Genomic DNA, 14,823 nt, shown 5'->3' with positions numbered 1-14,823 from the left:
GTTTAGGGGGCAAGTAGGCCATTTGTACCTCTTTGATGCTAAGCTCAAGGGATTCTGGGTGGCCAGGATCATTGTCCAATATAAAAAGAACTTTAAAAGGCAGCCACTATTTCCTGACTGACCAATGAAGAGATTGGGTTCCATTGTCCAGACCTTCCTGAGGTACAATCAAGACTGGCAACTGGTGCTGATCTTTTCATTTCAAGACTTAGAAGTTAGCAGCTTTATTGTTAAGGGTTGTTCTGATCATAAACCTGACTGTATTTGCACAGAACGACAGTGTTAGCCTATTCCTTCCTACTTTAAAGCTTGGCGCTTGCTTCTCTTCCTTACTAGTAAATGTCCTTTGTGGCTTTATTTATTTATTTTTTTCTAGAATAGGCACTTTTGTCTGCATTAAAAACCTGTTCAGGTAGGATACTCTTTCAGAAATATTATTCCTGTTCAGAAAGATACCCTTTCTCATCATTTTCTTAATGGCTTTTGGGAAATTGTCTGCTGCCTCTTGGTCAGCAGGAGCTGCTTCTCCTGTAATCTTGACATTTGTTAGGCCAAATCTCTTTCTAAAAATTATCAAACCATTTTTTTGCTGGCATTAAAATTCTCTAGCTTTAGATCCTTCACCTTCCTTTTGCTTTAAGTTGTCACTTAATGATTTTGCTTTCTCTTGAATAATATTAGAGTGTATAGATATGCCTTAGAGCAATCCTGTGCCCACAGAAAAGCTACACTTTCAATACAAGATAAAATTTTGTATTTCTCACAAAGTGCAGAGTTTTCCCACCTGCTGGCATAGTTCCAGTGATGGCCTCATGATTTCCTTTTCTTTTTCTATTATGGTCCTTATGCTAGATTTATTTATCTTGAAACATTGGGCAGTCGCAGAAGCAGACCCCAATCTACAGCACCTATCAAGCAATTCAACTTTTTCTTGTCATGTCAGGACTTTTCTCTGTTTCTTGGGAACACTTTCGGCATCATCTGTGATACTTCATATGGGTCCCCTGGTGTTACTCAAGATTTTCAGTATTGCACTGAACACAGTGAAAAATAGTTGAGTACCACAGGAGATCATTTTTTTACTGCCATATGCGTTTTACTGGAGAGGTGATTGTTCACAGGGAGATGATTAGCATTGCATGGCATTTTAAGCAGATATTTATAACACTTGGGTGGGTGCTAAGTTGTTCCAGTCGTGTCTGAATTGGTGTGACCCTGTGGCTGTAGCCTGTCAAGCTCCCGTATTCATGGGCTTCTCCAAGCATGAATACTGGAGTGGCTTCAAAATTATTACAGTAAATACTGCAGATAATTTTACTGAGTTGTGATTTAATGCTACCTCTTTATGTTTGTTTATATTTCTCTTGATTGCCGACGGTACCACATATGATCGTCATGTGTTTGCTTTGATACATTGTAGCTTTTTATAATGGATTTGTGCCATTTTCTTGGTAGTAAATGATAAAACAGATTAGGATCTACATGTATTTTATGCACTCATGACATATCTGACTTTTAATCTTTTTTTTTTTATTTCTAGGCTACATAGTTCATCTGTGAACTTTTTAAATTGTTGCAAATCTCCAAACTTTTTTTCAAATATATTAAAAAATGATATTTTTGTGTAAGTATGCCTGTACAGTTCAAACCTGTGCTGTTTAAGGGTCAACTTGAATATCCTGATCCATACCCATACATACACATTTTCCAATAGATAGCTTGTATAGCAAATATCTAAAAACAAAGTAATTAACTGGCTAAATTATGGTATATTTATGCTGTGGAATGTGCTGTGCTGTGTCTGGTCACTCAGTTGTGTCCAACCCTTTGTGACCCAGACTGTAGCCTGCCAGGCTCCTCTGTCCGGTGATTTCCCAGGCAAGAATACTGGAGTGGGTTGCCATGGCCTCCTCCAAGAGATCTTCCCAACCCAGGGATCGAACCCAGGTCTCCTGCATTGCAGGTGGATTCTTTATAGTCTGAGTCACCAGGGAAGGCCATACTATGGAATATTGCACAGCAATTAAAAAATAATATATTACTTTTGACTAGATTTTTTATTATCTAGTGAGAAAAATCAAGATTTTAAATGTATAATAAAATGTCAATTTATAAAACAAGCCATAATATAACATAAAATATTGATATATAATTATAGGAGATGAGTCAAAAATATGGTAATATCCATACTAGATTGTTCCCATAGATTATTTGGGAGGGAAGCTTGGTAGATCATAGGGCTATAAAAGGAAGTGTAGGCAAAGAGTAATAGAGAAAACATGCATGCATTTGCATATTTAATTAAGTAAATTTCCAGTACATATGTATAAAGAATTACTTGTATACAGAATTATATGTATTCTGTATACATATATGTATAAAGAATCACATTTTTAATAATACTTAAATGAAAAATATAAAACCATTTATTGAGGTGGAAGGGCTTCCTTGGTGGCTCAGAGGTAAAGAAGCTACCCATAACCCAGGAGACCCAGGTTCAATCCCTGGGTTGGGACGATCCCATGGTGAAGGAAACGCAACCCACTCCAGTGTTCTTGCCTGGGAAATCCCATTGACAGAGGAGCCTGATGAGCTACTGTCCATGGGATCGCAAAGAGTTGGACATGACTGAGCAATTGAGCAGACAGGCGTTGAAGTGGAACAATTTTGACTGGTTCAAAAATACTGCGGGAGTCTTTTATCACAGAAAGTCATGAATTGGAAATGTGTATTTGGGCAAGTCAGTTTCTAGTGTGTCTCAGTTAAGGCATTCACTGTTTTTTGGAAAATAGCATACAAGAACATGTCTGTGTTACAAAATCTGCAATGCTGGTACACAGAACAAGAGATGAGTGTGATCACATTCTCTATGCCTGGGTTCCTCTGACTCATTATTAAGTGTCCAAACTCCTAACACTTTGAGTTTGTGTTTAACCCACAAATGTTCTTGTCCAATGAAGGAGGTTTGTTGATGTTCTGCTTTGAAAGATTTTAAAAAGGGTACAAGTCTGAAGCAAATAGTTTTATTAAAACATTTCTTTTAAAGTTTCATTTATTTGGTGAGTTTCTTTCTTTTTTGAGTGTGCTTTTCCATGCTTGCATCTAGACTCATATTGTCATCTCCATCCTATTCAATGCTTTCAAATCATATTTAAAAAAATTTTCTATTTGAAAGTCTTTAAAGTTACAGAAAAACAATAGCCATGTTTCTCATTGTTGAATTTTTCAAAGGCATTACAAGCCTATTCGAGTACTAACTCGAAGCAATTCAGGGTGAGACACATACATTTTATTACATTCCAAATATTCTGAGACTATTTTTTATTGAAATTAGAAAATTTTACACTCAAATAATATCTTTCTGGGAAAAACCAATAAATTATCATCAAAACACAGAAACTACTTCTAAGGTGGGAAAATGTCTATTTTTCAATTGACCTAACCTCTTATTTTTATCAACAGGCAAACTTAGAGATAATGAAAAATAGGTTTTCTTCTCAAGAAGAAAGGTGGTGTTGGGCATGTCCTGGTCACTTTTTCTTCTCTTTCTTTTTTTTGTGTGTGTCGGGAGCTGGGACCTTCTTTTCTGGCTCCACTCTGCTCGCGGCTTCCTCCGCAGCCTGAGCCTCCAGCCTTAGGCGCTCAGCTTCCAGTAATTTGTTCCTATATTCTTCCCGGATGTTAAAGATCTTCTGCCGGGCTTCGTCTAAGGAGTCCTATTCCAAAATGAAACAAAATGAATCGACAAAAACAACAGCATAAACAAAAACAGCACCCAAGTAAATAAGATCCACGGGTAGAGCCTTATTAAGGTTCCAGAAAACAAAACAAAACAAAACACTACCCTCCCTTGCCTCATGCCAATAGAATCATGTAGGAACTTACTGAAGGAAGATGAAAGTTAGGGTATGATCTCAAATGTTTATTAATGAATAAAACATGAGATAACAAAGGGCACGTGAGGTTTTACAGAATGGTAAATAAAAGCACGAGTAGGAGAAAAATAAAGAGAAAAGTGAAGAAAGAAAGAGATTTTGACAAAGCAACTGCTGCTGCTGCTAAGTCGCTTCAGTCGTGTCCGAATCTGTGCGACCTCATAGAAGGCAGCCCACCAGGCACTCCCATCCCTGGGATTCTCCAGGCAAGAACACTGAAGTGGGTTGCCATTCCCCTCTCCAATGCATGAAAGTGAAAAGTGAAAGTGAAGTCGCTCAGTTGAGTCTGACCCTCAGCGACCCCATGGACTGCAGCCCTCCAGGCTCCTCCATCCAAAGCAACTAGCTGGTTTAAATGAGTTCAGATATAATCTGTATAAAATATGCAGCCCAGCGTGTCTCTCACAGTAACTGTGCTCAGTAGATGACTAGTTCGCCACACATACTCTGCTGCTGCTGCTGCTGCTAAGTTGCTTCAGTCGTGTCCAACTCTGTGCGACGCCAAGGACGGCAGCCCATCAGGCTCCCCTGTCCCTGGGATTCTCCAGGCAAGAACACTGGAGTGGGTTGCCATTTGCTTCTCCAATGCATCAAAGTGAAAAGTGAAAAAAGGGAAGTCGCTCAGTCCTGTCTGACTCTTTGTGACCCCATGGACTGCAGCCTACCAGTTTCCTCCGTCCATGGGATTTTCCAGGCAAGAGTGCTGGAGCGGGGTGCCATTACTCTAGCCCTGATAAAATGTCTGAATTGTACTTTGGGAACTTCCTAATAATACCACTTGTTTTCTTCCTCTTCACTTCTTAAGGTGGATGGTGGCACCAATTTCTGAGCTTTTTAGGGATTCTGTGGAGCAAATTAGACTGATTCTTTGTTGTTGTTGTTTATCTTTTAATTTATTTTTTAATTGGAAGAAAATTGCTTAATAATGTTGTGTTGGTTTCCGCCTTATGACACAAATCAACCATAATAATACATATACCTCCTCCCTTCTGAGCCTCCCTCCCCTCCCCTCATCCCACTCCTCTAGGTTATCACAAACCACCAGGCTGGGCTCCCTGTGTTATGCAGCAACTTCTCACCAGCTATCTATCTTACGCATGGCAGTGTATATATGTTGACGTTACTTTCTCCATTCCTCCCACTCTCTCCTTCCCCCAGCATGTCCACAGTCCATTCTCTGCATCTGTGTCTGCATTCCTTCCCTGCGAATATGTTCATCGATACCATTTTTCCAGATTCCAGGTATATATGTGTCACTATATGATACTTGTTTTTCTCTTTCTGACTTACTTCACTTTGTATGACAGGCTCTAGGTTCACTCTTAAGAGTTTTTGTACTGCTGGTTTAGGATTTGGCTGCCTCAAATCTGTTAATGCCATCTTCCTTCAGCTACGTTCCAAATTCACAGATGTTTTGCTGTTGTTTTCTCTCCCATTCTGCCCATTTTTGTGGGTAAGTTTCTAGTACTGTATTTAAGAGGGATTTCAGGGAATGAGTAAATTAGATGTATAATTAACTTGCCAATTTTCTGAGAAGTTGGGAATGATTTTCAAGACTTCTTTCTATCTAGTTAAAATGTGATTCTATGATATCATTTTAATATTACAAAAGAATCTGTCAACCGTGATCCACGTGTATGCACTTATACACTCACCCGCATTTCTCCATACATTTCCAGCACTTTATCTTTCTCTTTAAACCTTTCTTCTTTCTCGATATCACGAATGCTAAGGAGTCTGACCCGATACTGTCGAAACTGGTGGACTTCCTCTGCCTTTTGCATTGCCTGTTGCTGGTTTAGCTCATCTGTTTGCAGCAGAGGCTCAATATTTGTTTTTCTTGATATAAAAAAAAATCAAAAGAAAACATGTCATTTGAGAACTCTGGAATGACCTTTAGCGCTCAAATAATTTAAAATCTTACCAACAGAGTAGTGATCTGAATCAAATCAAATATCAGAAACGAAAGAATAAACCACTATTTTTTCATGGACTAGGCTCCATTTATTAAATCACTAATATTTTAGAAAAATAAATTAGATGTACTATTTGAAGAGGTGTTTGTGGAATTGGTGTTTGAAATTATGAGAATATTTTGTAGGTTTTTTCTTTTTAATTTATAAGCTAGGATTGAAAGTGTTTGTGCTTTATAAAACTTATAAATGTGCTTGTACAATTACCTATATTAATCTTATTGTTTGGTTCCTAAGAAAATTCAATCTAATTAAATAACAGTAGCATGTATGATGGGGTTTTTCCATAGCTCAACTCATCTTAACCAGGCTACAAATTAAGTCCTTACAGAAAATATTTAAGTCCTTCTATAACTGACTTAATAAAACATTTGCTAAATTTAACAAATAAGCTATATATTTCAAAACATTCAAATGCACTGAAAATATATTAAGCATTTAATTTCAAATTTTCAGTTGTTTAGCAGTTGCCTATTGACAATATGTTCAAAATTCTATGAACATAGATGTCTACATTAATCAAATTTATTAAAACTTACCGTATATATTGATTTACGTCTACACATTCTAATTTCTTTCGAATAAGCTGTGGAGACATTTCCAAAATTGTTGGGGATCGTGAACGAGGCCCTATTTAAAAAAAGAAAAAGTCCTGGGCTTTCAAGAAAGAACCAACAATGACTAAGTAAATGATTGTATGCTGCTGCTGCTGCTAAGTCGCTTCAATCGTGTCCGACTCTGCGCGACCCTATAGACGGCAGCCCACCAGGCTCCGCCATCCCTGGGATTCTCCAGGCAAGAATACTGGAGTGGGTTGCCATTTCCTTCTCCAGTGCATGAAAGGGAAAAGTGAAAGTGAAGTCGCTCAGTCTTGTCTGACTCTTTGCGGACACCATGGACTGCAGCCCACCAGGCTCCTCCGTCCATGGGATTTTCCAGGCAAGAGTACTGGAGTGGGGTGCCGTTGCCTTCTCCAAATGATTGTATATATTATTTAAATTGAAATATGTTGGGCTTACCATGTTTAATGTGATTTAAAGACTTTATTGAAGTATAATTATGTTTTATGCTTATCCTCTAGCTGGTGTTACCATACTTGTAGTTGAATAGTGATAACAAAATTAATATAGAAAAAAATGAATGTGCTCTATAAGAAGAGTTACAAAATCACTCTATTTTAATTAAATGAAAACAGAGACCAAAGAAGGTCATACTGTGTTACAAAATTTCATTATAAGCAAGTTAAATAATCTAATATTTAAAAAGTTTGATCTATTCGTGCAAGCTATACTAAGCACTATGGGGGTAGAATACAAAACTGTTTTTAAGACAGTAGCCAGGAAATGGAAACAACTGAAATGTCCAATGACAATTGAATGGATAGAGATGATGTGGTGTATATATATATATATATACACACACATATATATACATATATACACACATATATATGCACACACACATATATACACACACATATATGCACACACATATATATACACACACATATATATATACACCACATCATCTCTATCCATTCAATTGTCATATATATATATATATATATATATATATATATATATGGAGAAGGCAATGGCACTCCACTCCAGTACTCTTGCCTGGAAAATCCCATGGATGGAGGAGCCAGGAAGGCTGCAGTCGATGGGATTGCTGAGGGTTGGACATGACTGAGCGACTTCACTTTCACTTTTTACTTTAATGCATTGGAGAAGGAAATGGCAACCCAGTCCAGTATTCTTGCCTGGAGAATCCCAGGGATGGGGGAGCCTGGTGGGCTGTCGTCTATGGGGTTGCACAGAGTTGGACATGACTGAAATGACTTAGCAGCAGCATATATATACACACACACAATGGAATATTACTCAGTCATAAAAGGAACATAATTGGGTCATTTGCAGAGATGTGGATGGACCTAGAGTCTGTCATATAGAGTGAAGTAAGTCAGAAAGAGAAAAACAAATATCATTTATTAATGCATATACGTGGAATCTAGAAAAATGGTGCAGATGAACCTATTTCCTATTCCAGAGCAGGAATACGGATGCAGACATCGAGAATGGCCACGCGGACACAGATGGGTAAGGGGAGGGGGGAATGACCTGGGAGATCAGGACTGACATATATCCACTACCATGTGTAAAATAGACAGTGACAGCCTGATGTATAGCACAGGGGGCCTAGCTTGGTGCTCTGGATAATCTAGAGGAGTGGGGTGAAGGGTGGCAGGGAGGTACAAGAAGGAGAGAATACACTTATAAATAGTATAAACATGTAACTGATTCACTTCTTTGGATGGGTGGGAATGCTTTGGGCTATAAGTCTCAATATACTAAGAGAGCTGCTGCTGCTGCTGCTAAGTCGCTTCAGTCGTGTTCGACTCTGTGCGATCCCATAGATAGCAGCCCACCAGGCTCCCCCATCCCTGGGATTCTCCAGGCAAGAACACTGGAATGGGTTGCCATTTCCTTCTCCAATGCATGAAAGTGAAAAGTGAAAGTGAAGTCACTCAGTCGTGTCCGACCCTCAGCGACCCCATGGACTGCAGCCCACCAGGCTCCTCCGCCCATGGGATTTTCCAGGCAGGAGTACTGGAGTGAGTTGCCATTGCCTTCTCTGGTATTATGAAGCTAATAATAATCAAAACATAATGACTTGACAGTTTCTTAAAAATTTAACCATAATTTTTGACCCCTGTTTGCATAAAATATCCAGGAATGGCAAATCTACATAGACAAAAAGACTGAGGCTGGTGGTGGGAATGCAGAGTGACTTTAAGAGGGCACAAAAGAATTTATTTGGATAAAAGGAATGTTTTGAAACAATGTTTGGTACTGGTGGCACAACTCTGTAAATTACTAAAAAGTATTGAATTATACTTTCAAAATGGGTAATTTGAAAGTATGTAAATTACACTTCAGTATTTTTTTAAAAGAGATTAAATGGTCTGGAAAGGCTGAATGGTTAATATCTTAGTCTGTAAAGTTTCTTTCTTGAATCTATTCTCGTGTGTTCACATGAGTCTGTGGGGGTAAAAAAAAAAAAACAGTTAGTTTTGATTTTCAGTGTTCACTTGTTATACATTATCTACCCTACTGGACTAAAAGATACTTTATCTTTTTTGTTTTTCTTTGAGAATAATTGCTTTACAATGTTGTGTTGGTTTCTGCTGTACAACAAAGTGAATCAGCTATATGTTTATACTATTTATATATGTGTTCTCTCCCTCTTGTATCTCCCTGCCACCCTCCATCCCACCCCTCTAGATGATCACCAAGCTAATTTCCCTGTGCTATACCTCAGGTTGCCACTAACTGTCTATTTTGCACATGGTTAGGGACAGGGGAGCCTGGTGGGCTGCCATCTATGGGGTCGCACGGAGTCGGACACGACTGAAGTGACTTAGTAGCAGCAGCAGCAGCAGTGGATATATGTCAGTCCTAATCTCCCAGTTCATTCCCCCTTCCCCTTACCCATCTGTGTCAACATGGCCATTCTCTGTGTCTGCATCTGTATTCCTGCTCTGAAAATAGGTTTATTTGTACCATTTTTCTAGATTCCATGCTGCTGCTGCTAAGTTACTTCAGTAGTGTCTGACTCTGTGCGACCCCATAGACGGCAGCCCATCAGGCTCCCCCGTCCCTGGGATTCTCCAGGCAAGAACACTGGAGTGGGTTGCCATTTCCTTCTCCAATGCATCAAAGTGAAAAGTGAAAGTGAAGTCACTCAGTCATGTCTGACTCTTAGCGACCACATGGACTGCAGCCCACCAGGCTCTTCCATCCATGGGATTTTCCAGCCAAGAGTACTGGAGTGGGGTGCCATTGTCTTCTCTGATTCCATGTATATGCATTAATAAATAATATTTGTTTTTCTCTTTCTGACTTACTTCACTCTATATGACAGACTCTAGGTCTATCCATATCTCTGCAAATGACCAATTATGTTCCTTTTATGGCTGAGTAATATTCCATTGTATATATGTGTATATACATACATCATCTTTATTCATTCATCTGTTATTGGACATTTCAGTTGTTTCCATTTCCTGGCTACTGTCTTAAAACATTTTTATATTCCACCCACATAGTGCTTAGTATAGCTGGAGCAGATAGATCAAGTGCAAGGATAGCTCCCCCTCCCCCCAAAAAGAGAAATTACACTGAATTTATGGGTAAATTTAGGAAGAATTGATATCTTAGTATATTGAGTCTTCTAGCCCAAAGAATTTCCACCTTCTAACCCCCACCCCCAAAATACCTCATGTCTAAAGGCAAAGGAGAAACCCCAGTAAGATGGTAGGAGGGACAAAATCATGTTTAGAATCAAACCCCAAACCCATCAGAGATGCTCAGAAGGCTCAAATGAAACCTTGGGCACACCAGGATCCTGAGACCCCACAGAGACTGAGCCAGACTTGTGTTTGAGTCTCTTGCATAGGTACAGATCAGCAGTGGCCTACCAAAGGGGCAGGGGTTCTGGGTGCAGCTACCTGGTCACACAGCCTGTGGCATAAGCCCTCTTGGAGGAGGTCGCCATTAACTCCACCATAGAGCCGCCGAGCAGATGACCCACAAACCACAGAACAATTATATCAGAGAAATTCTCGCACTGTTAAGAAAGTTCTAGGGCCCACAACAGATTTCCCAAACTAGGGATCTGGCAAAGGAACTGAGAACCCCCAGGGAATTTGATTTTGGAGGCCAGTGGGATTTCATTACAGAACGTACACAGGACTGGGGAAACAGATGCTGGAGAGCACAAACAAAACCCTGTATGCACCAGGACCCAGGAGAAAGGAGCAGGGACCCCACAAGAGACCAGACTTGCCTGCGAGTGTCCAGGAATCTCTGGCAGAGACATGGGCTGGCAGTGGCCTGCTGCAGGCTCGGGGCACTGAGTGTGGCAGTGAATGCAGGGGACCTTTTGAAGGAGGTCGCCATTATCTTCATTACCTCCACCATAGTTTGGTCTCAGGTCAAACAACAGGGAGGAAACCCCATGCATCAACAGAAAACTGGGTTAAAGATTTAGAGTATGGACCCCATCAGAAAGCTTCCATAAGCCTCTTATTCTTATCCATCAGAGGGCAGACAGACTGAAAACCACAATCACAGACAACTAACCATCTGATCACGTGAGCCACAGCCTTGTCTAACTCAGTGAAACTATGAGCCATGCCATGTAGGGCACCCAAGACAGATGGGTCATGGTGGAGAGCTCTGACAATATGTGGTCCACTGGAGAAGGGAATTGAAAACTACTTCAGTATTCTTGCTTTGAGAACCCCATGAACAGTATGAAAAGGCAAAAAGATAGAACACTGAAAGATGAACTCCCAAGGTCAGTAGGTGCCCAACATGCTACTGGAGATCAGTAGAAAAATAACTCCAGAAAGAATGAAAAGATGGAGCCAAAGCAAAAACAAAACACCCAGTTTTGGATGTGACTGGTGATGGAAGTAAAGTCCAATGCTATAAAGAGCAATATTGCATAGGAACCTGGAATCTAGGTCCATGAAGCAAGGCAAATTGGAAGCGGTCAAATAGGAGATGGCAAGAGTGAACATCAACATTTCAGGAATCAGAGAACTAAAATGGACTGGAATGGGTGAATTTAACTCAGATAACCATTGTATCTACTACTGTGGGCAATAATCCCTTAGAAGAAATGGAGTAGCCATAGTCAACAAGAGTCCAAAATGCAGTAATTGGATGCAATCTCAAGAGTGAGACAGTGATCTCTGTTCGTTTCCAAAGCAAATCATTCAATATCATAGTAACGTGGCTCAGAGGTTAAAGCGTCTGCCTGGAATGCAGGAGACCCAGGTTCGATCCCTGGGTCAGGAAGATCCCCTGGAGAAGGAAATGGCAACCCACTCCAGTACCCTTGCCTGGAGAATCCCATGGAGGGAGGAGCCTGGTAGGCTATAGTTCATGGGGTCGCAAAGAGTCGGACACGACTTCACTTTCACTTTCACTTTCCAATCCAAGTCTATGCCCCTACCAGTAATGCTGAAAAAGCTGAAGTAGAATGGTTCTATGAAGACATACAAGACCTAACATCTTTGGGGGGTATTATAGAACTAACACCCCCAAAAGATGTCCTTTTTATTATAGGGGACTGGAATGCAAAAGTAGGAAGTCAAGAAATACCAGGACTAACAGGCAAATTTGGCCTTGAGTACAGAAGGAAGCAGAGCAAAGGCCACTAGAATTTTGCTGAGAGAACACACTGGTCATAGCAAACACTCTCTTCCAACAACACAAGAGAAGACTCTACACATGACATCACCAATGGTCAATAATGAAATCAGATTTATTATATTCTTTGCAGCCAATGATGGAGAAGATCTATACATTCAGCAAAAACAAGACCAGGAGCTGACTGTGGCTCAGATCATGAACTCTTTATTGCCAAATTCAGACTTAAATTGAAGAAAGTGGGGAAACCACTAAACCATTCAGATATGACCTAAATCAAATCCCTAATGACTATACAGTGGAAGTGAGAAATAGATTTAAGGGCCTAGATTTGACAGATAGAGTGCCTGATGAACTATGGACTGAGGTTCGTGACATTGTACAGGAGACAGGGATCAAAACCATCCCCAAGAAAAAGAAATGCAAAAAAGCAAAATGGCTGTCTGAGGAGGCCTTACAAATAGCTGTGAAAAGAAGAGAAGTGAAAAACAAAAGAGAAAATGAAAGATATACCCATTTGAATGCAGAGTTCCAAAGAATAGCAAGGAGAGATAAGAAAGTCTTCCTCAGAGATCAATGCAAAGAAACAGAGGAAAACAATAGAATGTGAAAGACTAGAGATCTCTTCAAGAAAACTAGAGATACCAAGGGAACATTTCACGCAAAGATGGGCTCAATAAAGGACAGGAATGGTATGGACCTAAGAGAAGCAGCAGATGTTAAGAAGAAGTGGCAAGAATACACAGAAGAACTGTACAAAAATGATCTTCATGACCTGGATAATCACGATGGTGTGATCACTCACCTAGAGCCAGACATCCTGGAATGTGAAGTCAAGTGGGCCTTCAGAAGGATCACTACGCAAAAAGCTAGTGGAGGTGATGGCATTCCAATTGAGCTATTTCAAATCCTAAAAGATGATGCTGTGAAAGTGCTTCACTCAATATGCCAGCAAATTTGGAAAACTCAGCAGTGGCCACAGGACTGGAAAAGGTCAGTTTTCATTCTAATCCCAAAGAAAAGCAATGCCAAAGAATGCTCAAACTACCACACAATTGCACTCATCTCACATGCTAGTAAAGTAATGCTCAAAATTATCCAAGCCAGGCTTCAGCAATATGTGAACCATGAACTTCCTGATATTCAAGCTGGTTTTAGAAAAGGCAGAGGAACCAGAAATCAAATTGCCAGCATCCACTGGATCATCAAAAAGCAAGAGAGTTCCAGAAAAACATCTATTTCTGCTTTATTGACTATGCCAAAGCCTTTGACTGTGTGGATCACAATAAACTGTGGAAAATTCTGAAAGAGATGGGAATACCAGACCACATGACCTGCCTCTTGAGAAACCTATATGCAGGTCAGGAAGCAACAGTGAGAACTGGACATGGAACAACAGACTGGTTCCAAATAGGAAAAGGAGTATGTCAAGGCTGTATATTGTCACCCTGCTTATTTAACTTAGTACATCAAGAGAAATGCTATGTTGGATGAAGCAGAAGCTAGAGTCAAGATTGCTGGGAGAAATATCAATAACCTCAGATATGCAGATGACACCACCCTTATGGCAGAAAGCGAAGAAGAACTAAAGAGCCTCTTGATGAAAGTGAAAGAGGAGAGTGAAAAAGTTGCCTTAAAGCTCAACATTCAGAAAACTAAGATCATGGCATCTGGTCCCATCACTTCATGGGAAATAGATGGGGAAACAGTGGCTGACTTTATTTTGAGGGGCTCCAAAATCACTGCAGATGGTGACTGCAGCCATAAAATTAAAAGACGCTTACTCCTTAGAAGGAAAGTTATGACCAATCTAGACAGACAATGAAAGAGAGATTACTTTGTCAACAAAGGTCCGTCTAGTCAAGGCTATGGTTTTTCCAGTAGTCATGTATGGATGTGAGAGTTGAACTACAAACAAAGCTGAGGGCTGAAGAATTGATGCTTTTGAACCATAGTGTTGGAGAAGACTCTTGAGAGTCCCTTGGATTGCAAGGAGATCCAACCAGTCCATCCTAAAGGAGATCAGGCCTAAACATTCATTGGAAGGACTGATGTTGAAGCTGAAACTCCAATACTTTGGCCACCTGATGCGAAGAGCTGACTCATTTGAAAAGACACTGATTCTGGGAAAGATTGAGGACAGTAGGAGAAGGGGACGACAAAGGATGAGATGTTTGGATTACATCACCGACTCAATGGACATGAGTTTGGGTAGGCTCCGGGAGCTGGTAATGGACAGGGAGGCTTGGAGTGCTGCAGTCCACGGGGTCGCTAAGAGTCAGACATGACTGAGCGACTGAACTGAACTGAACTGATATCTGCAGTAAGTTTGCATTATTTTAAGTCACTAAGTTCACGATTATTTTTACAGGGTAGGAAAATCATACAATTAAGTTAATTTGTTTTTATTTTTGTTAAATATTTTGCTTAGTTGTACACCTTCAGCATTTTGAAATGTTTCTTAATCAATCTTTTCCATTTTATCATTGCTTTTTGGGAGAGTCAACTTTTCACTGTGCCATGCAAAAAATCCTAATCTCCCATTGACCATTTAATCTTGATTTTCACATGTGGTTGTAAAAGTCTCCAGGAATATTATAAAGTTATTAATTCATAAAAACTTTTTTAAAGGGATTATTCATTCATAAATATAATCTGATGCAAAATTTTATAAGCATAAAAAACAATATCATC

At 39.9% G+C, this 14,823-nt stretch overlaps 1 protein-coding gene across 1 annotated transcript in view; it reads right to left on the bottom strand.

Annotated features, from left to right (window-relative positions):
• Positions 1–3,530: 3,530 nt before the first annotated feature.
• The window catches only part of ADGB (androglobin), a 185,955-nt gene continuing 174,662 nt past the window's right edge, over positions 3,531–14,823 (bottom strand). The window contains exons 34-36 of the mRNA XM_052645937.1: positions 6,448–6,538; positions 5,591–5,774; positions 3,531–3,716 (exon numbers count right to left, since the gene is read on the bottom strand). Coding sequence (XP_052501897.1) covers positions 3,531–3,716; positions 5,591–5,774; positions 6,448–6,538 — 461 coding nt within the window. The remainder of the gene's footprint in view (positions 3,717–5,590; positions 5,775–6,447; positions 6,539–14,823) is intronic.

The sequence above is a fragment of the Budorcas taxicolor genome, chromosome 9 (genome assembly GCF_023091745.1).
Source record: "Budorcas taxicolor isolate Tak-1 chromosome 9, Takin1.1, whole genome shotgun sequence".
Classification (NCBI taxonomy): domain Eukaryota; kingdom Metazoa; phylum Chordata; class Mammalia; order Artiodactyla; family Bovidae; genus Budorcas; species Budorcas taxicolor.
This window is presented reverse-complemented; position numbering and strand designations above follow the sequence as displayed.